This window comes from Castor canadensis, chromosome 3, assembly GCF_047511655.1.
Source record: "Castor canadensis chromosome 3, mCasCan1.hap1v2, whole genome shotgun sequence".
In the NCBI taxonomy this organism is placed as follows: domain Eukaryota; kingdom Metazoa; phylum Chordata; class Mammalia; order Rodentia; family Castoridae; genus Castor; species Castor canadensis.
The window spans coordinates 150,115,646-150,139,436 of record NC_133388.1 but is presented as its reverse complement, the minus strand read 5'-3'; the positions used below and the strand labels follow the sequence as shown (position 1 = coordinate 150,139,436).

The following is a 23,791-nucleotide window of genomic DNA, read 5'->3' as shown; positions in this document are numbered from 1 at the left end:
AAAGGAAAAATATGAACCTTGCACGATATTTGAAACATTGTGTTTAGCGAATGCCAGCTATCATCTGTATTCATTCTGATCTGTTAGGCAAGTCACAGAGATGGCTGGCAGTGTTTTAACAGAAATGTAGAAGTGTAGAATGAGAGTTAAGAATATTACATTTTAAACTTAATATGTGTAAGGTGATAAGAAATTGCCTGATGTATAGTAAGTACTGTATGAACAATTTTTGTCTTACTATATTTATAGAAATAAATATAAAACCAGGCATTTTAAGCTCAAAAACAGAAAGGTTATCTGAACTGTGCCAGAAAAGCACACAGAGAGGAGCTGAAGTGAGTGTTGTAAAATCCAGGTTTTCTATGATAGGAAAATAATTATAAGCCAACAATTTTTTTATGTGACTCAAAAAAAAAAAAGCCAAAATAACAAGATTACCTGGATAGAAAATGAAATGTTGAAAGCAGTGGTGCCAGGCATGGTGGCGCATGTCTTTAAGCTCTCAGCACAGGGAAGGCTGAGGCAGGAAGATGGAGAGTTACAGGCCAGTCTGGGCTACATAATGGGACCCTGTTTAAGGAAAGGAAAAAAAAAGACAGTGATGATGGTAATATTTATTGCGTTTTTCTTTGCTTGGTTCATCACCCTTTAACAGATATATATTTTCTCTTGTGGCCACCAGATTTTTGGCTGCTTCCTGGCAAATTAATGTACACTTCTAAAAAAGCAATCAAAATGCTAAGACGCTTGCATGCAGACACATGAGGGATGGCTCAAGATTTGGATTGAGGATTCTCAGCATGACGGGAAAAAATCTTTAGTGGGAAGATTAAGTTATTCTTAAACGTTTGCAGACTTTCAAAAAACTCTAGTATGTTGAACCATTGGAAAATTAAGTCCTCCATCCTATCAATTTTCTTCATCATTGAAGGCATATAATCCAAGAAATTTATTCACTTGGCAGGTAAATAAGAGGCCTTTCACGTAATGCTTGGAAAGTTAGTTGTTGAATAAATTAATTAATTTTAACTAGTTTTTGGTTAACATTTTGCACTGCATTAAAGAAACTTATTGAGTAACATAAATTTATCAAATAGATTTTTATCTCCCAAGTTTGCTGAATATCATGTAAAATAAATGAGTCAATTCTTTTCCCTAAAAGTTCTAAATTCCAAAATATTATTTTATGTAGTAAGTGGCCAATGAGACAGAAATCTAAATTTCCAGGTGAGCCTATTTTTTATTAATGAGCATTAATTTTAATACAAAAATATTATATTCAATTATATTGATTAATTGTTTTCTTCTGCTTTGGAGTTTTTTTTCACTTTTCTGAGTCAGGTGTTGCTATATAGCCCAAGCTAGCTTCGAACTTACAAATCCTCCTACTTAAGCCTCCCAAGTGTTAGAATTAAAGATGTGTGTAGCATACCTGGCTTATATTGATTACTCTTGATTTTCCCAGAATTTTCATCCTTTTTTTAAAACCCATTGGTTTTAAATGCTCATCTTTGGGACAACTGAGGAGACACACTAGAATCTATTATACTTTAATGACATATGCACAGAAAAGAAATCCAGAAGTTGCTGAGGAATAATTACTTTTCCCTGAAACATTTTTTCATTATTCTGTCAGATCTCAAAGAGCTCACTGAACCTGATGATCCTATTGGCTTGAAAGAGAATTCAACTTGTGTGCCTGGGACACACAACATAAGAAATGGGCGCTATTTAAATAAGATACAAAGTATTATGTATTTAAATCTGCCAGTCTCTTGGGAAAATAGCCAAGCATTTAATGTAAGCTTTCCTGGAGGAGTTCATATTCAATTTTATTCTGTGACAATTTCCCATACATAAAAAACTTGTGAAGCCACATCAACTATATAAGCATAATATGAATAAAAGTAAATTGTTTAGTTTCTCCTTCTAGAACATTCTAATACATTCTGAGTGTGGATATGGAAGTAATTTATTTATACTGTTTATTACTTTATTTACTACTAACAGTTGTCTACTTTCCATAGTACAATAAATTTCCTTTAGTTGATAATCATTTTGCATATAATATTATATTATTATGATTTTCTGGAGAACTAGTTTTTGTGTTATTTAATTGACTTAATATTTAGCCCTCTTCATATCAAAATAATTTTGATATAAGAATATTGAAAGATTTCCATTTCTTAGATAGATGCCTAGACATTTAGCTCCTTTTTCTTATTTTCAGTATTAGAGATAAATAGTAGTCCAACTTTGAAAAATATTTATAATGATATTAAAATATTTATGGAGAAAAATCTTAAATATGTAGAATTATTATTAAATGAACTGCTGAGGCTCTACCCATGTTAAAAGTAGAAAATCTTACTTAAATACTCACCTCACAATTAATTCATGTACGTTCTGGACCATATTCTGATGACCAACAGGACTAGTATCTTTCCGTCCTTAAATTTTATGTGGTTGTGTAAGGCATGATTGTTAAAGATGACAATTATCAACTTTTAAAATTTAACACGCGAGGGGAGAAATGAACCAAGACTTGTATGCACATATGAATAATAAAAGAAAAAAAATAAAAATAAATAAATTAATTAAATTAAATTTAACATGCAGAAATCACCAGAATAGAACTTTAGAAGAATCAGTGAAATACTAGAATGAAGCAGTCACTTAGAGATTTCAGAAAGTGAAGTCCATTTGCCTTATTAAAATGAGAAGTAGTTCTCTTTATAAAAAGAAATGACAAGTAAAGTATTTCAAAATGACATTAGCTTTATTAAGTTTTACAACCTTTAATTTTATTTGTAGCATTTCCTTTTTATGTGAAGAATATATTTAATCCTTTGTGCATTGCTTATTAGAATTGTTCACAATAACCATCTTATTTTGCTCTTATAACCATCCACATGCTCTCTCTCTGCCCTTCATTAGTATTAGTAAATACAAGAGATGTACTTGTAAATATATCTCTCAATGACATAAAAGTTTAAACTCTTGTTTTTGGTTACACTAGATTCAAACCACAGCTCTGAATTTGAAGCATACTTGTATAGCTTATATGTAATATCTAATTAATGACATCACATACATTGTGGTGAAGCATATTTTGGAAGCTCAACGGTACATAGCTTTGGAAATGACAGCCATCCAAGTAATCCAAATAATACTCCACTCTTATTATTCTTCACTGTATGTTTTGTCATATTTTTCTTAGAATCACTATGTCCTTAGGTACAAATCATACTAACACGAATGCATTTATTTTCTCTGCTGTAGAATTATCCTTTATTTGAAATAAAAATGTCTCCATTATACATTGAATCCATCACCAATCTCAACAATTCTTTCTGAACATACAGTAAAATTCATTCCTTATATTTCCTTGATGGTCACACTTTTTCATGTTTATATCTTCTCTGTATGTGTTTCTGAAATGCTTTATTACCTCTGTTCTTGTCCTCTTATTCATATTCATCAGAATAATCATATTTGTACTTGGTGTAATATCAGGATACTTCTGTGCTTAAAACTCTCCAGAAGATTCTCTTTACAGAGTATAACCAATCCCTGTCAATCCTCTTCATTTTATATCCTTTTCCTTAGTGTTCATTTTCCTACAATTCACTGATCCGTTCCATTTTTTGAATGGACTGTTCCTTGAGCTAGAAACTCAGAGCTATGTATCTCTGGCCCCTGCTGTCATTGAGTAAACATTTAGGATCTCTTAACTTCACCTTCTCGCACCCTCTTATTTTTATCTGAAATTATATTTTTTGTTCTTTTCGTTGTCTATCTCTTGTCACTAAAATATGCAAGCTCTAAGAGAATGGAGTCTAGCACCTTAACAGTATTCATGGTGTAGTAAGATCTTTCAAATAATATGCCATAGGACTATGTTCCCACTAATGAGGGAGCACAAGTCATTTAATTGAAGAAACAGGTCAAATGTCACATCTTTCTGCTTATGATGCTCCCTTTTTCCCTCTCTCACTCATAATAAAACATTCTGATAGACACTGTCTCTGCCCAAACTATACCAACTACCTTGGTCTTTGAATTTGCCAAGAATATCTCTACTTCAAGGCCTTTGACTTCCCAGTTCTTCCTGTAGTACCATTCCATTTCTGTTTGTTTTGTGCTCATTCTCTTTAAATACAATGAATATTTCCTACTATCAAAAAGTCACCATAAATATGATCTGGACTATTTATTAGAAAATAATGGAAACTTGATACGTGAACTAACATAGAATTCAATACAATGGATTCTTAGAATGTTTAGGAGAAAGATTTGCAGAGAACTTTCAGCTCTGCCATGAAGACTTTTTCTCTAAATTCCAACAAATTTTAACTTCTTTTTTTTGTAAGTATAAGTTCCTATCTCATTGGCTTTTGGGGGGATTAAATAATACATGTTAAGTTCCTTCCTGGCAAATCAATGTGAGTCAATGCCCTGTATAGCTATCCTTATCTCAACCAGCAAAAACCCTTGTTCCTTCCTATTATTGCTTATACTCTCTCTACAACAAAATTAGAAATAAGGGCAAAATAGTTTCTGCTGGGTATTGAGGGGGTGGGGGGAGAGGGAGGGGGCAGAGTGGGTGGTAAGGGAAGGGGTGGGGGCAGGGGGCAGAAATGACCCAAGCCTTGTATGCACATATGAATAATAAAAGAAAAAAAAAAGTTCCTTCCTGGCTCACAGTTAATGTTCATATAATAGCAGTCTTGGTGGGCTTGTGGTTCGTGCCTATAATCCTACCTACTCAGGAGGCAGAGGTCAGAAGGACTGTGGTTCAAAGCCAACCCAGGCAAATAGTTTTAGAGAACCTATCTTGAAAAAACCCATTACAAAAAGGGTTGGTGGAGTGGCTCAAGATATAGACCCTGAGTTCAAACCCCAGTACTTCAAAAAACAAAATACCAGTATTAGCTCAACATAAGTCTTGCCTATAATTCATACTTATCTTGACTTAGGTACAGTTAGACTGCATATAATCTACTGGAAGTCCATCCTAAGTATTTTACCATGCTGGCAAATATATTTTAAAAGGCAAAATAATTTTGAGTTCTATATATACAATGATATGCACAAAGGACACCATAATTTGGCAATTTCTCTATCGTTTGTAGCCTGTTTTTCCCCCATTCTCCTTTATGATTGTATTGCAATAAATATTCATTTGATAATATAGCATATTTTATAATAAAATATATCCTTAATGTAAGTTCATGCTTCATGGAAAGGATCTTAACCTTATTTGTGGCTCCAATGGAACTTATCTAGTGGTTTATGTATGTATTACATGGATTTATAGTACTGCAATATAAAAATATTCAGATGTCCTGTTTATAAAAAACAGAAAATTACCTGGGAAAAGGTAAATATCTGGTGATTATTAAATGAATCAAGAACAGTATTAATCATTATTTCATCAATTTGTATTAGCATCTGACCCAAAATAAATTATGTCGGTGTTACTTTTTTTAAATTTAAAAGATTTTTAAATCTTTGTATTGAATGTGATACATTTTAAACTTGAAAGACAATTTTAAACAGTAGAATATCATAAATTTTGTTTTCTTTAAAAATAAAGATATACTTTTGTGTTTACTGATTTGTTGTTCCTAGAGGGAAAAAAAATACAAATACATTGTTTGGAGTTGATTCACACAGATACAATGGTGTGCCTCCGAAACTAAAATCAAAAAGGAATTGAAAATTTTACTTAAATTTGAAAATGATGCACCTGTTTGATCATTTGGTAAATCTACCTTCCTGTTGCTGTCCAGGGGGCAAAGTGACTAATGGATGTACTTATTTTCTATTAAGCAATTGGTAGAGATCTTCTCCCTGATAGCATTGGCACATAGATAGTATATTGTTGATAAATTATCTGAGTGTAGTGGAAAGTAATAGAAACATGTAGAGTCAAGAAGAATGGATACATTTTATTTCTATTTAATATGACTGTTTTCTTTGATATTTTACCGTACTACATAGGTAAACATCTGTGATGTCAAATTTCACAAATAGAGCCATACTAACTGATCTTGTTCTTTTCTAACTTTCAGTATAAAGAACGTAACTCCAAAAGTAGGGGACCCTGAGACTCGTAAAGCTATTCGCCGTGCCTTTGATGTGTGGCAGAATGTAACTCCTCTGACGTTTGAAGAAGTTCCCTACAGTGAATTAGAAAATGGCAAGCGTGATGTGGATATAACCATTATTTTTGCATCTGGTTTCCATGGAGATAGTTCTCCCTTTGATGGGGAGGGAGGATTTTTGGCACATGCCTATTTCCCTGGACCAGGAATTGGAGGAGATACTCATTTTGACTCAGATGAGCCATGGACACTAGGAAATCCAAATCATGATGGTAAGCGCATCATTTCTGAATTACGTAAAGAGCCCTTCTTTCCTTTTTTAGAACACCCAATAATTTTCTGATTTACAACTTAAGGTATTGATTCTAAACCAATTTTTTAATTATAAAAGCAGTATGTAGGGCTTTTTAATGATTTAGTGTAAGAATTGATACAAGTCATTACAAAATATATCATATGTGTGTTCTTTTGATTAAATACTAGAAACTTACACAATATCTATAAACACTCTAAAGTAAATTTTGCTTCCTACAAAATGTCACTTCTTGAAAGATTGGGTAGTCAGTTATTAAAGTCACAAGACTTAAAGTCATTGAGCAAATTCTGTTATTTTTCTATACTTTATGCAGGTATTTCCACTTGAAGTTTAAACCTGCTTAAATTAACATTTGTGGTGTGACTTTTACTGTATATTTTCCACTGCTTTCTGCTTTTATCATTTTTCTAGTCTATAAATTTTTACCTCTTCTCCTTTGTCACTAATCAATTTGATTGGTCTCCCAGTCTAATAAGTAACCACGTGATTTATTAACTTTATAGTATGTGTTTATCTTTGTCACAAGCAATTTCTTACAACTTTATCCCATTACATTTATTGGTTTTCTAGTTCTTATTCTGATGTTCAAAAATAATTTAAAAATCAAAAAACTTAATGATTAAAAGAATAGGCACTTGATATAAAAGTCATGTGTCTCTTCCTACACAAAAGTGTATATTTTCAATTCTTTTTAAAAAATAAGAATATGAGATACTGGAGTCATAAGATTTCTAAACTCCATAGCCCTCACTCTTGCAATCAAGACTTAAATATTTATTTTCTTTTTCAATTGTACTGTGTTATTCTACTACAAGCATTCATTGCTTTAATGACAACTACTCAACTAATGAGGCTGTTTAATTCCTCTTTGATGAGTTAAGCCTAGTATGAAATTAAGATTTGTTAGTTCATTACAAGGTTTAGTTAGCTGGATTATTGTAATAGTCTTGAGTTGTTAGGATACCTAGGGTTCAATGATGTGATAGATAGACTGAACTAGGTTGAGTTAAACATAAAATAGTATTAGTTTTCAAAGAAAGGATAACTGTCCTTGTTTTACACAATAAAATAAACAACATGATGTTCAGGTGATTTGTTGAATTGATCATTACTGATGTATATTATAATAGTAAAGGATGATTACATTTTTAAGGACTCATTTGAAGATAGTGGCAGATGTATCAGGGAATTTTTGTTTAGTGGGATGAAAAGCCAAAAACTTTGGTGACAAAAAGTTTATGTCTAAATCTCAACTAACTGATCATTATGTCAAAAAGCTTCTAACATGTATATTCTTATTTTTAACGTGCAGTTTGTATTGTGGGCTATGAACATTGTAAGTAGGAGTGTTTTCTACACAGGCATGTTTAACCTATTTTCTATACATCTAATAATAAAATGTCTGAAAACATGATAGCTGAGCCAAACAAGTTGTGTTAATTTGTTTGATGACCTCATAAATTTAAAATGATTTTAATCTTATATAAAGGATATACCTATCAAATTGCTTATATTTTGACCAAAAGTGTTGAAATCCTCAATAAAGAAGACTGTACTAATCCTCTAGGTATATGTTCTATTAGACATCAACCTATACTTCTTGAATTTAAAAAAATCTATAGGGGGATTTGAGTATGTAGGAAATGAGAATGTTTATATTGATTTGAGTAGGATCAGTGCTATGAATGTTTGTGTGTTTTTTATGATCTTAAAGGTTTTCCAATTAATTATATGGGGAAAAATCTCAAATATAGTGCATGACCTACAACTGCCCAACCAAGTCCAGACATGTTTGACAAAGGGTATTCATTAATAGATCTTATTGTCTCTTGACGTGTTCTGTGAAAGTATAACAATCTTTGCACATAGGCATGTGACCAAAAAACTTAAACAAAACAATTATTTGTTATTGGTTTTTCATTTGGTAGAAAATACGTCTTTACCAGTCAAGTAAAAATATTTTGCCTATGAGAGTGCCTAAAGGAAAGAACTCTGCAAAATAATTGTGTTTCAGAATTGGGGATTAGGGAGATGTTAATTGACTATTGGAAATGTAATTCCATAAAGATTTACTACTTAATTGAAATTCAGACTCTTAACCAGGAACAGCAGGGCCATTAGGATAGTGTCACTCTGAAGTATTGATCATTTATTAAAAGAACAGCCTCTAGGTTTTCTTGTGGTATTGGTGGATGTGGGGAGAATTCATGCATTTGTACATCACAAATCCTAAGTATGGGAGACTGTCATTTTGTATTACAAATACCAGAAGGCACAATTCTGACATCTTCATTGATAAACTTTCTTTTCATTAATCTAGCTCTGGAATGCCCCTGGCTTACTTACCTGAGTTGTTTTCTTTCTCTCCTATTTACATCTCTTGAGCATCTCTAAAACAGAGCAGCTTGGTTGTACAACAAAAATGCAAATGAAAAAGCCTCTTGATAAGTACCAAGCTCATTCTCCACAGCATATTGCTCAGCTAATGAAGGCAATTTGAATTCTGTCTACCTCAAAAGAGATAAACAGTGTCTTAGGCTGCCAGTAACCTTGAATTCATTGTTATCTACTCTCCTGTCTATTTGCTTAATGTCATGATACCTTTTGAAAACACAAAGCTAAAGGCCATTTAGCGGATCAAACAATCATATTCTTAAAACAAATAAGCACATTCACACACACACACACACAAACAAACACATTCCTAATAAAAATACCACCCTCTTTTCAGATTTTTGTTGGGTTTTTATTTTTGCATAGTAAAGAAGCAACACATGCATAGTAATACAAAATATAAAATATTTATCATGATATGGTTTTTGAAAAGTATACATTGCTTGAAAATATTTTGGATAATTTAATGTTTACCAGAATGCTAAGATTCATTATAAGTAACATTAATGTATTGTTGGTATAAAATTTAAATTGCATTATCAATTAAAACACAGGCAATTACAGAAATTATTTATAGTCAAATATCTACCAGTAAGATTTCAAAGTAATCATCTCCAAGGAAAAAAAAAAAACATTGCCTAAGAAAATAACATATAAAACCTATAATAGAAAAATATCTTGAGTTATATCCTATTTCACCATGTAATTGCAATTTTATTTTTTAAAAATCACATTGCAATAACTGCTTATCGTTTGAAAGTTCACTGCCTAACACAAGGAGGAAACCAACAGTGTTCAACCTTGTCATGGCAGGTTGTCTAAACAAGCAAAAAAGAATCACAGAGAGATGGCTCAGGAATGCAACTCAATGATAGAGAGCTTTTCTAGTAAGCACAAGGCCCTGGGTTTGATTGCCAGCACTGCAAGACACACACACACACACACAAAACCTCAGGGAAAGAGAAACAACTATAAAAAATACCATCCAAGACATCAAAACTCATTAAATATATTCTGTTATTGAATGTGAAATGATTGACTTCTACACAGAGGCTCACTCACTCTTAAATGCACATAGGTGAGGAGTCTTAGGATGTGATTCTTGAGTCAATGGACATGACTGGTAATATTGAAGAGAGAAGTTGTCCTTGGTGTACTAGTGTAGAAAGCACCTGCCCAAAGTTAGACAGAGACTTGATATGACTGGGTGGTCAGGACTTTAATCTGTCCTTAAAACAGGAGTACTTATCGGAATTTTAAATTCAAAAATTAACTCTTATCACATACTTCTTACCTGCCATATTTTATTTTGGAAGCTCTGGTCTCAAAAGTATTTGGCTTTCACAATTGTGATTGAGTTTCTTATTTGTTTTTTAAAAATATGACTTCTTTCCTTCCTGGAATGAATTTCATTTCAGTAAGTTTATTTCACTCAACTAGACTGGTAACTAAAAGTCTGATACACTTGACTTTTGCAAAATCTTTCGGTTATGGACTGTCAGGTGATTGTTATGCAGTAATGACTTGGTTCTTTATTTTTAGATCTTTGTGTGCAATTAGAAATAGCAGATGAATGGGGAAGTCACACTTACAAAAAATGTCTTCATGTAAGCATGAAGAAAATATATAGATGGATCGTGAATATTCATATAATATAAATTTCTTACAAATGAAACATATAAAACCATGCATGTTGATGGGGTGACACAATAGAATTTTATTTCCCATGCATGTGATGAGGCAGAGGGGCTCCACTGATATTCTCTATCAGAGATCCAGATACATGGGAGCTCAGCCATCATTAACATATAACTTTCAAAGTTGACTTGGATGTCAGCTTAGAATTGGGAAAACTCATAAGTTTGCTCAAGGAAGAACTTTATGTGTCAGACTCACAAAAGGTGTATTTAACATTTCTGCATGAATTCCACCAATTTGTATTCAATTCTATACCTGAAAGGATAGAGAAAGGTGATAGTTTTAATAAGCATCTATCCAGTGTCTTCTGCACCAAAATTTTGGGTGGTAAAGCAATACTAAAATTTTTGATTCACCTTGTATGGAAAAGTTGCTTAATCATAATTCACCTTCATTTAAAATCTGCCCTTTAACCATTAGCTACTGGTGTTCTCCTATTATCTACCTAGATATTTTTCCTTTAAAAATAGGTTATTTGTCCTTATATCTAGGTGGTCATCAACAAAATTAAAATTTCAGTTCACCTATTTTTACAAATATAAACGACATCTTTAAGTTTTTGAAATAATCCAGTTGGTTTGAATTAATAATTTGATGATTTTATTGCTTAAATTATCAAACACTAGAAACAAACGTCTACCTTAGTTTTGTACTTTGTTTTTTCAGAATAGTCACAACATCTTCTGAATCCATTATTAAATCCTGATTTAGTAAATCCTTTACAGTTTAAGAAAACTAAGCTGTCCACTGGATGTTATCCTCATACTTAACTTGCAACCCTCCTCTACATTTGACCTTAGATGTCACCACAATTTCCCTCCCCCCGTCTGTTGATGGCATATGAGAGTGGCAGTAGAAATAGACCTCACTCCAAAGTAAAGATTGTATTTTTGCCATCAGATTTAATGCATCAGAAAATAACTGCGGTCATCGAGGGAGGTTCTCCCTATCCATTCTGTTTGTCACAACTATAAAAGATGCATGTATCCTGCACAATGGCAATTGACCTAGGACAAGGAATATCAACCTGCTTTCTAGGTTTTAATTGAAAAGATTGTTGGATCAGTATGCAAAGGAAAAGTAGAGAAAGCAAGAGCCCTCTTGAATGTTATCAGTCTGATTCAAAATGTCTAAAAAAGAAAATAAAAATAATAATACCCTGTGTATTTAGTATGTCTCAGACAGTATCCTAAATTACTTTTATGAGTTAGCTTATTTATTTTTCACAGTAAATTTATAAAACAGATAGTGTAATAACTTTGATTTTGTAAAGAATTTGAAACACTAAAAGATTGTTAGTTACTCAATTAGGTAGTTAGAATTAACAAAATGGTACCACGAAAATGATACTAGAGAATCCAGGAAGGGGACCATCTACTTGAAGACTGGAGGAAACACTGGCACTGAAAATATTTTATCAAGTGCACCAGAAAAACAATATTGAAAACAATTCATAATACTCCACAGTATCTTTGTATGGAACACAAAAAGGAAAGCAGTTGTTATTATAAACTGAATGTACTGTGTAGAAGATCTTGGTAAGTCAGTCCCAAAAAAGTATAAACAGATAAAATGATATGAAGGCCAACAGAAGACTTAGTGGCAAGTGAGGTCGAGCTAGAGGAAGTAGGTCACCAAGGTGTGTCTTTGGGGGCTGTATCTTGCCCTGACCTCTTTTCTGGTCTCTCCTCCCTACTTCTTGACCACCTTGAGATGGACAACCTGTCTCCACATCCTTTCATGCCATGATGTTCTGCCTCACCACAGGACCAGCAGCAGTGCAGCTTACCATCTAGGGACTGGAACTTCTGAAACTCTGAACCACAATAAGTCTTTTCTTCCTTTAATTTGATTTTGTCAGTTACCTGTCACAGTGATGAAAGTCTGACTAACACAAATAGCATATAAAATATGGAAGAAGAGATTTGAATTAAAGTATTCTAGGGTCATAATACTCTGTGCTACGTGGGCATGTAAACCTTCAAGAATAACTAATAAAAATAAATTACAAGAATGTTACTTTCAAGGTAATGGAGAGAAAAACACCAGAAGATAACAAAAATAAATAAAAAATTACAATATAAAAATACAATTTTTAGAAAGCAAGAAAAGAAAATAATGCTACAAAAATATAAAAATTTCAGAGTACATACAAGAATTTGAAAATTCCAAAACATTTGAGTAACTGCAATGAATACAAATGGACTAAATTTGCTATTTAAAAAGTAAAGTTGGAGTAAATAAAAGAGAAATTACATTAATTACATACCCAAAATGTAACAACAAGTAGCAATGAGAGTATCAAGCAGAAAGAACACTTATGCATGGTGGGTGAGAGTATAGGGAATAAACTGTTCAAATTGGAAGAGTTTGTCAAAAACCTAGTAAAATTAAACATTTGCATAACTATTTATTAAGCAATTTCATACTTAGTTTTGTTTTAAAGAAAGTCTTGCCCTTGTATGTTAGTACATATGTGCAAGAATGTTCTTATGCTACTATTGTTTATAATAGCAAAAAAGAACCATCTAAATGTGTGTTTGTTTGGAGAATAAATGTGTATGCATATGTTTTTTCTTATTTATTTACAACATAGAACATTAAAAGGCAGGGAAATATAGTCACTGCTGTTTTACAAACAAAACCATACATGATTTTTAGAAAAGATAATGAAGGAATAATACAAATTGCAAAATATTACAGTAGATATAGTGTGACACCATTTGTTGTAAGGATAAAAAACAAGCAGCAATAAAATATGTAGTTTATCATAAAGATATGGCACATGAATTTGTTACTTGGAAAAAATGTACTACACATTGTAGCATAGTGATTAGTTCTTAGAGAGGCAGAAAAGTAGAATATTTACAAAATACATGAACAGGCATAAAAGAATTAGCAATATTCTACATTCAAGTTGGGGTGATGGATTTTTCAGGTTTGTATTATTATTATTACTTATAATTTACATATATGTTATCTAAATCTGTGTCAAATATTACATCATTATAAATGCACAATTAGAAAGGGACTTGCTAAATAATGCCAAAATATGGTTTTAATTGAATTTTATCAATTGTATTGAAGTTTTCTTGGAAAAGGGGGCATTTGAATGGAGATTTGAAGGAAAAGAGTGATTTTAATACAGCGATGAAATGAAAGAAATACAGCAAAAGAATTCTATGGAAAAAATCAGAGTGTAAAACGATTAAGAGATTAAAGTTTCTTGACCTCAGCACTATTGACGTTTTCAAATGTATAATTTGCTATTAGGTTGGAGAAGGAATAGTTCCCTATAGAGTATAAACATGATATTTAGGATTTATCCTAGCCCCTACACATAGATGCTGGTAGCTTCCTCAAACTATAATAACCAAAAATGTCTCCAGTCTTTGCCAGCTGTCCTCTTGGACGAAATCACCCCCAGATGGAAGTCACTGGTCTAGAAGATGGAATAATTAAGAATGAGTAGAGTAATAACTAATACTAAAAAGATTGGCTTTATCCAATTTGTTGAAATTAGTGGCATGCTAATGAGGCTGGATTTTTCTTATGGGCCATTGGCATCCACTGAACACTTTTGATCAAGGGAATAAACATACCTGTTATTTAGGCCATTTTATCCAGATTGCAAGATATAAAACCTATCAGAAGGAGTAAAATTAATAGGGCTGAGTGTTAACATGTTCCGAATTCATTTCTCTATTGAAAGTTTCATGTGGCCACTTAACAATATTAACATTCATAATATTTATTTCAAAATATATATTACAAAGTTACAGATTATTAAAAACAGAACAATGTTTGAAGACATTCTACAGTAACTGGGGAATATATTTAAATCAGATTAACATGCAGAATAAAATATATAAATATATGTAAAGAATAACCTTTAAGTGCAGGATTTGACTTATTCAGGGTGAAAATGCTATAATGATTCCACCTTACTTTGGAGAGAGTAAGAATCCTTCATTTTGGGTCCTTGTGGCATAATTAAACTTGCCACTTAAATTATGATGAATTTCCACTTGTATCTTAGATATATTTAAACCTACATTTGCTCATGCATAAAGATTAATATTTGTATGTAATTTAACACCAAGTATTTAATTTCAGAGTTGTCTCAAGTGGCATATTAATTTGCATTGTAAGAACCATTGTAAATGTCACAATGTATCCCCACCCAGCACAACAATAAAAAATGTCAAAATAATAATTTATTTCAAATTTCTTTGAGATTATTTTTGCATATGTGGAACTTCATATTAATCTCTAGAATCTATAAATTTCCAATCTGAGTTATCCCTTCCTTGGTCTTTTCCTCTGAACTTTGCAAACCAGAGTTTATGATTTTAGTATATTTCAGACTGTACAATTTCCAAATATATATATATATATACATGTATATACATTTGTATATAAATCCAAGTTGTATATAAAATATATGTATATAAATAAATGTATAAGTATAATTCAGGCTATTTTCTCAGAGTAAAATTAACACTTTGTTAGATCTTTCTCTGAAAGTTTAAACTTTTTCTGAAACTCATTTTCATAGCAACCTGACCAATTAAATGTTATTATTAAGTAATGAATATTGTATACAATTATTAGATCAAGAATATGGACTCATTTAACTACAATAGGTTCAATCATCTGGGAAAGTTGGAAAGAAGGAAATGCAAACAATAAAATACATTTTATGGTACATTGAGTACTTTTTCATGATTACATATTAAACCTATGGCAAATAAATCCTGTTTAAAATAAAAGTTTGCTTCCTAATGAAACTTTTCATTTGGGACTGTTTTGAAGGAGCAGTTTTATTGACAAAAATCTTAACTAGATGTAGTATTAATGATTTTTATCCAATGACTATATACTAGGATTTATTTTCAAACCTTAGAACATTCTTTCCCAAATGCTGTCATCTGTTCAACACTGAGGAGTTGGGCTGATGGAGAAGGAAGATCAGGAGGGAATCAGGATCACCACACACATTCTTTAAGATGAATGTCCATCTCTATTCAAGTCCTCAGGAGTTTACATTAGATAATATGTATGCCATTGGCTTCAGTAGCTCTCAACTGATGAGTTTCAGAGGAGCATGTAAACAATTAAATCAACTTGCATTTTCCTAAATACTTTCAACTTCTTTATTTCCCTGGCCATACATTTGAAGCACATTTCCTACTCAGATTGCCCTAGATGTGTGACATTAACTACCTATATTGTTTCCTTTGGAGATGATGATGCCTGGTTCCTACCTTGTTCTTTTTAGAGTTGACCTAATGGACCCATCAGAACTATTATTCCTAAAAAATACTAATACTGTTACAAACCAACTCTGGCATATCTATACTGTTTATCTCCATACTTTATAGATTAAGAACAAACTGATTATTAAATTTCAGCTAAAATGGGGCTTTTTTTCCAATGTCTATTAACAATAGGCCAATTGAGATATTCTGTCTACAATTAAGATATAAATTCAGTATTTATCAATCTATTAAGTGATTAAGATTTTATCTAGTATAGGAGAGGGTAGAAAGAATACAACCACCATTTATACATATTAAATATGTTAGTGCACCTACTTCAACATTTGGCACATGATACATATTAAAATATTAACTTCTTTCCTTATAAGAGTGCTTGTTAATACTTGATTTAATATTTGACCCATGGTTGCTAGCAAATCATTAACTGTGATATAGTTTACATTTTTAATCATATAAGTGATATACATTCTCTTTGTAAAATTCAATAAAGCTAGAAGTTAGAAAAAAATCATTAAAATCACTTTGAGTTTTGAGGTCTGATAGATTTAATCACTGTTCTTAGTAGATACATTAATTGCTAGATAAAAACTTTGGAGTCTCAAGCATCCCCCAAAAGTCCAGGTTTTAAAGGCTTGATCCCTGGCATGAAGCTATTCAAAAGTGATAAATCCTATAAGAGGTAGGGCCTAGTGAGAGATCTTCAGGGCATTGGGAACATGCACTCAGATCAAACAGTGGGATCCCAGTCCCTTTCTCTTTTGCTTCTTGACCATGATGTTTTTGCTGTGTCATATGCTCCCACCAGGATGTGCAACCACAAGCACAAGGCAGTGGAGTCAGTCAGTCATGGACTGAAATCTCAAGACTCTGAGCCAAAATGAGCTTTCCATTTTTATAGTTTTTTTTTTAATTATAGGTATTTGTTATAGTAATGGAAAGCTGATACCATAGACATGAAAATCTGGACATATGTACATGTAATTCTTTTTGGAATGGTTGTAGTTTTTGTAAAGGTTATAATTTTTATAAAATATTTCCCCTTTTCACTGAACATTTTCAATTTTTTTTATTGCTGTGTGGAGGTGCATTGCAGCATTTACAAAAGTTCTCATTATGTCAAATATATCATTCTTGAATTCACCCCCTCCGTCATTCTCCTTTATCCCACCTCTCCCCCATTCCTGGAAGAATTTCAGCAGGTCTCATTTTTCTGTTTACATACATGTGTGCACAGTATTTGCACCATATTCACCCTCCTACACCCTTCCCCCACCTCCTCCCTCTCACTGCTACCAATCCCCCAGACAGGACTTGTTCTGCTTTCCTGTCCTCCAGTTTTGTAAAAGAAACCTAATTGCATTTTTGTTTTTGTTTTTTTTTCCATTTATTCATATGTGCAATGTTTGGGTCATTTCTCCCTCCTACCACCAGCCCCCTTCCCTCTCCCCCCCACCCCCTCGCATCCAGGCAGAAACTGTTCTGCCCTTATCTCTAATTTTGTTGAAGAGAGATTATAAACAATAATAAGAAGGACAAAGCATTTTTGCTAGTTGAGATAAGGATAGCTGCACAGGGAGATTCCTAGCATTTTTGTATGCTTAAGATAGCTACACAGGGAGTTTCCTTGTGACAGTTCCATGTATATATGCATTATAACCTGAATTGGTTCGTCTCCTTCACTGAACATTTTTGCTGTCACTTTCCTAACTCACTGAGAGATCTTTCATTTGTTTGGTTGGTTGACTGGCTGGTGGGTTGATTGCTTGAGGTTTTGAGACATGGCCATGTTAGATGTCCTAGGCTGGCCCCAAATTTGTTATCTTCCTTCCTCAGCCTCCTGAGTCCTAGGATTACATGCATGTACTATCTTGCCTAATGCTAAATGATTGTTAAATATAGTTAAATTATTCTTTCATATGATTGAATATATGTTAGTATTGTATTAATAGTAAAAATTTAGCCAATTTCTAATTTTATCTATTAGATATAGTATAATGAACATAACTATGCATAAATTTGTTGTGATATTAATTATTCTTTTACAATAGAGCCCCATAATTATTTGGCCAAGGAACATTGAACTTTTTTGAAAACTTAATATGTTGTTAGGTTAGTTTGCAAAAAGGCAACCAGTTTACACTTCAACCAGCAATGTATATGAGTAAGCAATCTAAGCATAATCATAATTGTGATTGCAGTTGAAAAATAATAAAACCATAATAATGGCATTAGTGGATACTAAGAACTGTTAGGTGCCATTGATGAATTTTCTGTAATCCTCACTTCAACAACATTAAATAGACTCAACTTTGCATATGAGGAAAGTGAAACGTAAAAGGTTAAGTATTGTATAGGTAGGAGGTTGTAGGTAGGGGATTCATGGTGTATACCAAAGGTAGGATGACTGAACAGCAGACGAATTCAATAATTCAAAGTAAGTACCTTAATATTAACTCTAGTAACTCCTGTTTTCCACCTTGATCAAACTGATAGGTAGAAACTCAACTTTGCTTATTTGCATATTTCATTAATACTAAAGAACAAATATTTTGTATATATTACTCATTTGTATGTGTTTTGTGAATGTTATCTGCTGTTTTTGGCCTTTACTCCTGTTGGACCATTCTACTGAATTATTTTCATTAACCTGTAAGAGGCCTTTAAATAATAAGGATATGGATCGTTTACCTTGTTTTTCCCATTTAGTCATTTGCAATAAGTGAGGGAGACTACTTCTCTGTAGGGAATATCCTTCATTTATTCCAGAACAATGTTCTCAGTCATACATCTTTTTCGCCCAGAGTTGTAGTGCTTTTTTTTTCTGTTTTATTATAAATATTTTGTTAATTAATTGGGAGATTCCAGTGTTCAGGTATGATTTAGAGATATTTTAGTTTTGATGACTTTTCAAATGGTACATACTTTTGTCTTTTTGGAGTTTTAAATTTTCTATATTGTAATATGCAAAATACATTTCTTAAATTTGTTCAGGCATAGAGGCAGACAATATTTTATCTGTCTTCTTTTTTTAAATTACTGATGTGCAGTAATTAGTTTCTTGAGTTCTTGTAGACAGAAGTTCTTTCTAATCAAAATGTTATGAAATATACTTAGTAAGATTATTAAGACTTTTGAAAAATATTATAAAAAACTTAGTTATATATTCAGTATCTCAAAAAATTACTTCAGCAGAATTGCATTCATAGCAACAGTGAAAACATGAATTTTATCTTCCTAGTTGCCATAATTGAGTAATTATAATCTGAGTTTAAGTCACATGTGGCTGTTGTAGTGCTTCTAAAATATGTCTGAATTGTTGGCCACTTTTAATGAATAGAATGATGCTATATGACTTATGAGACTAGGAGGTAATAAATCACATTTAGAGCTAGCATTTCTCTCTCTCCCCCCCCCCCCCAATTTTCTCTTTCTCTCTGTCATTCCTTCTCAAGATATTTGTCTATATAGTCCAGTTGCTAGGCTTTACAGAAACAAAAGCAATTAGAGACAGAGGTGAGATAGCTGTCCACCAAGCCAGCACCAATGTGCCAGTTGTAGGAGTGAACTATATTGGAAGTGGTTTCCACTTCTGATCAATTAAGTTTTTGGAAAAATGCAAATTCAGCCTATATTAAATTGTAACCTCCTGAGAGACCATCCATTACAATGTGAGGTTAGAGGTCAACACTTATCTTTCTATTCATATGGATATCCAGGTGAATCAGCAGTATTTATTGAAAAGTTTACTATCTGTTCCTTATTATACTGCTATAAATGTTCATCATTAAATATGGGACTAGATATGTGTGACTCTATTTCTGAATAACCTATCCTGATTCTTTAATAAGGAGCTCCTGTGGATCTTTATGCCAATGTCATTCTGGTGATTTTGGTAGTTTACTGTAAGACTTATATCTAGCAGTATAAGTCACCTGGGGGCAGGGGCGGTTCCTTCTTCAAGACTTGAAGGGGCATTCCTTCTTCAAGACTGTTTTGGCTATTCTTGGAGTTTTAAATATCCATCTTCCAGAAATCCTTTAGGATTAAGTCTAGTGTGGGTCTTTTCTGAACAAATTATCTTGAATTTTCTTTTACTATTACATTCACTTCTGAAAGATTTTCACCAAAATAGCTTTAGATTGGCTATAATTTTCTTTAAACATGTTAAACTCATTGTATCATTGCCTTCTAAATTTCATTATTAATGTTAAGAAGTCACAAGCTAATGTTAATCTCTCTTAAGCAAAGTGCCTTTTTTAAAATATTCTCCTTAGATTTCACTGGTTTTGTTATGCTATGTCTTGAATAATTTTCTTTGTATTTAAACTCATTGGAGTTCAAGTACTTCTTTCACAACTATATGCAAGAAAGTAGTTTAAACTGGAACTTTAAAAACACTAAATATAAATTTGGTTTCTTTATTGTTAAGAATTTTTGTACATTTAAAAGAAAAGTACCATTAAGATTATTAAAAAGACAAATCATTTGTTTGAAATGGATGTTTGTAATGCCTGTATATAAAGCAATAATGTGCAGAATATATTGTTAAAAAATTCTTTCTAGAGATTTTGCAATTCTGTACATCTTGAAACTGAGGTACTATTTTTACTTTCTGGGCTAACACTTTACTATCTCTATATAGCAACTGCCTTGGGAGATACAGATAGCGTATCCCTCTGGAACAAACTGCAGTCATGCTTACCGTCCAGTATAATTACAATAATGCCTTCCTTTAGTACAAAGATCAGGTATGCCTTCAACCCTTTAATAAAGCTGTTGAATCCCTCTTCACTGATGTCCTCTGCTTTAATGTAGGTATCCCTGAATGTGCAGAAATCTATGTGGGCACATGCGCGTCACTCACAGGGAACCTAAGGTAAAGGGAAATGAATGTCAATTTATGATGCTCAAGCTGCTTCCTTTGCCTTGGGTTGTAATGTTCTCTTTCCCTGACACAGGTATCTCATGGCTTCTTCCAGCTTCCAATAAAATAGTAGCAAGCTAACACCTATATGGCAAAATCTCAGACTTTACACAGGCCTTGTTATATATAAAGAGATCCAATTTGTCAAAAATATATAAATAATCTAGAATAGAAGTGGCCAGAAGACTTAAATAATCATGTCACAAAAAGAAATGTGTAAATAAGTATATAAGAAAATATAAATCAGAATATTGTCCATAACAATAACTGGAGTAACATGAGATCCATACAGCCTTGGAGGAGGTGACAGATTGATACATACCTTTTATAAAACTATTGATTATTACTTAAGCTAAATGTATGCATGCCTGGTGAACAGGCATTTCATTTTATGCATGTATGTACATGTGTAGGTTTGGGGTAGAAAAAGATATGCAGCAGAATATTTGTGGCAGCACTATTTTTAATAGTCCCAAACTGAGACAACTCCAGTGTTTTTCAACAGCAAAATAAATGACTTGTTATTATGTTTTCAATAGAATGCTATGTAGGAGTGAAAATGAACGAATCTTAGGCAAAACAATGGATAAATATCACAACATGTTTACTCTAAAAAAAGCTATTCATGAAATCAAATATAAAATTTTGATTTATCTAATATAATATTCAAAAAGGTGAACTAATCTTTGATGATAGCAACCTGATAAAAGTTTCTTTGGAGATATAGCAACCAGGAAATAGAAGTATTTTTTCAATTTGTAGTAATCAACAGTGCTGTATACTTAGGAGTTGTACAATTTTGTAATATATATTTTACATTAATGAAAAAGTTTACTTAAAATTTTTGATAAAGTAGGATTCTTGTGGCTCGTGCCTGTAATCCTTCCTATTTGGTAGACTGAGATTAGGAGGATCACAGTTAAGGTCAGTCCTGGCAAATAGTTCATGAGATCCTGTCTCTAAAATAACCAGAGCAAAATGGACTAGAGGTGTGGTTCCAGGTAGAGCATCTGTTTTGCAAACATGAAGACCTGAATTCAAACCCAAGTCCCACCAAAAAAAAAAAAAATGGTGAACCCAGTTGAAGACATGGAAACCCACAAAATTTGTCAGTCCTCTCCAGTTTACAACTAAGGTCAAAGTGTAAACTGAACAAAATGATTCATACCTCATACATAGAATATGGGAGAAGTGAGAGTAAATCACTTTCAAGATAAAGTTCTAGTATCTGTGGCTTCTATCTCAGGCAGTCTTTCTCATCAGTCCCTGTGGAGGAATTCACATCACTTAATCCAACCTACGAAGAGAGCCAGTACAGTGACGGCCACATCTCTGTCCTGGAGGTAGTAGGTTTCCGGGCTTGCCAGCACCTATTTGTTGGAGTTGAGGCCAATCAAATCTAGTAAAAATTTATGACAGCTCAGACCAACAGTCTGATTGCAGACTTATAAGAAATGTTGATCTTGAACAATCCAGTTTTCTCAGATTCCAGACCCCGGAAATTATGAGATAATGAATGCCTTTCATATTAACCCACTAATGTGTTGTTGCAATGACTAACTTATACTACTATCATTAATTGAAATTATGTATAAATAATAGTTGAAAAAAATCATACTTTTAAGATTCTGCAAGGCTTTCCAAGTATAAAATATATTCTTATGTACATAAAAAATCTCTAATTTATCACACTTCAAAAAATGATATATGAGTCATTCAGTGGCATATTAAAAATAATTTCTATTCTCCACAGGTAAAATAGCTCTTGGTAACTATGACTTTGTTATGAAGATAACTAGTGAAACAGAGCAGGACAAGGCCAGAAGGGGTATTTGAAAATGGTAAAAGTTATTTCAAAGGGAAAAATTCTTGTCTCCAAGGGACACATATCCCTCACTATAATAAAGTGGTATGATGTCATCAGTGGAATTGTCCTATACTGCACAGTTCTCCTGTCTTAACATTGACTGCCAAGGTTGTTTGATTAAAGTAAAAGCAGATACTAAAATTATGAACGAAAGGAAAAAAGAAGTCAATGCTTTATAATTTTTATATAGAGAGTAATAGCATACAGAAAGTGAGAGAGCTAAAAAATAATACTGGTTTATTTGCGAAACTGTTGACAATTAAGCTGTGTCAGTAAATAGTGACAGATGATTTGGAGGGCAGAGTTTGAACTAAAACATGGAGGATAACTTTTAATGTGCACTCAGACTGTAAAAAGAAACCATTTCATCATTTTGAGTAACAAGAACGTGGTAATAGAGATGTTTTATTAACACTCAGTAATATGGACTGCAGGTGTTTTCTAGTGGAGCACCAAGTTGGTTCCTGGGAGACTTTTGTATCTTCTATGGATAATACACATTACTGGTTAGGTATGCAAAGAAAAATCAGTTCTCGTGCTATGTTGTTATAACTCATGGAAACCAATTGTCCATGAATAAACATTAAAAGAAATAATATTGCTTTTGGTATCAGCATTATTTCTCTTCTTTTTCGTTTGTGTCATAAGCCTGCACTGATATGTTCTACCTTATCTTATGTTATGAAGCTTACTAAAGACAAGTTTTTGTGTGTGGCTATGTCGGTAACAACTTGAGAGTCATATTCAGCAAAGGAAAAAGACTTCGGTTTCAAACAAACCTAGGTACCAACTTTCCTGTACCACTGACAAGCTTTTAAGTTATTTACTCCAAACCTTTTTTCTTCAGGAGCTATCTTAGAGTAATTATTTCTACCTGAAGGAATTTTGTAAGGATTAATTTCTGGGCTATAGCAGGTACTTCATAGATGTTAATATCCATTCCTTTTTAGAAAATGAGAAAATATTTCTCAATTAATTAGATCTTTTGAAATTAAAGGATAATTAAAAGTAAATGAAACCTCAAAATCAGAGCTTTGTATATCTTGCCTCTTTTTGTTTTGTTTTGTTTTTTGTTTTTTATTAACATGCATTAATTGTACAAAGGGGTTTCGTTATACTATTTCCATAGATATATCCAGTGTACTTCAATGAAATTCACCCCACCACTATACTTCATTAACTCCCCTTTCTCCTCCCCTC

The 23,791-nt window shown here is 32.5% G+C and overlaps 1 protein-coding gene across 2 annotated transcripts in view; it reads left to right on the top strand.

Moving 5' to 3' along the window:
• The window catches only part of Mmp16 (matrix metallopeptidase 16), a 252,970-nt gene that overhangs the window by 130,592 nt on the left and 98,587 nt on the right, over window positions 1–23,791 (top strand). For both annotated transcript variants that reach the window (XM_074068801.1, XM_074068802.1), the window contains exon 4: window positions 6,078–6,382. In XM_074068801.1, the coding sequence (XP_073924902.1) occupies window positions 6,078–6,382 (305 nt within the window). The remainder of the gene's footprint in view (window positions 1–6,077; window positions 6,383–23,791) is intronic.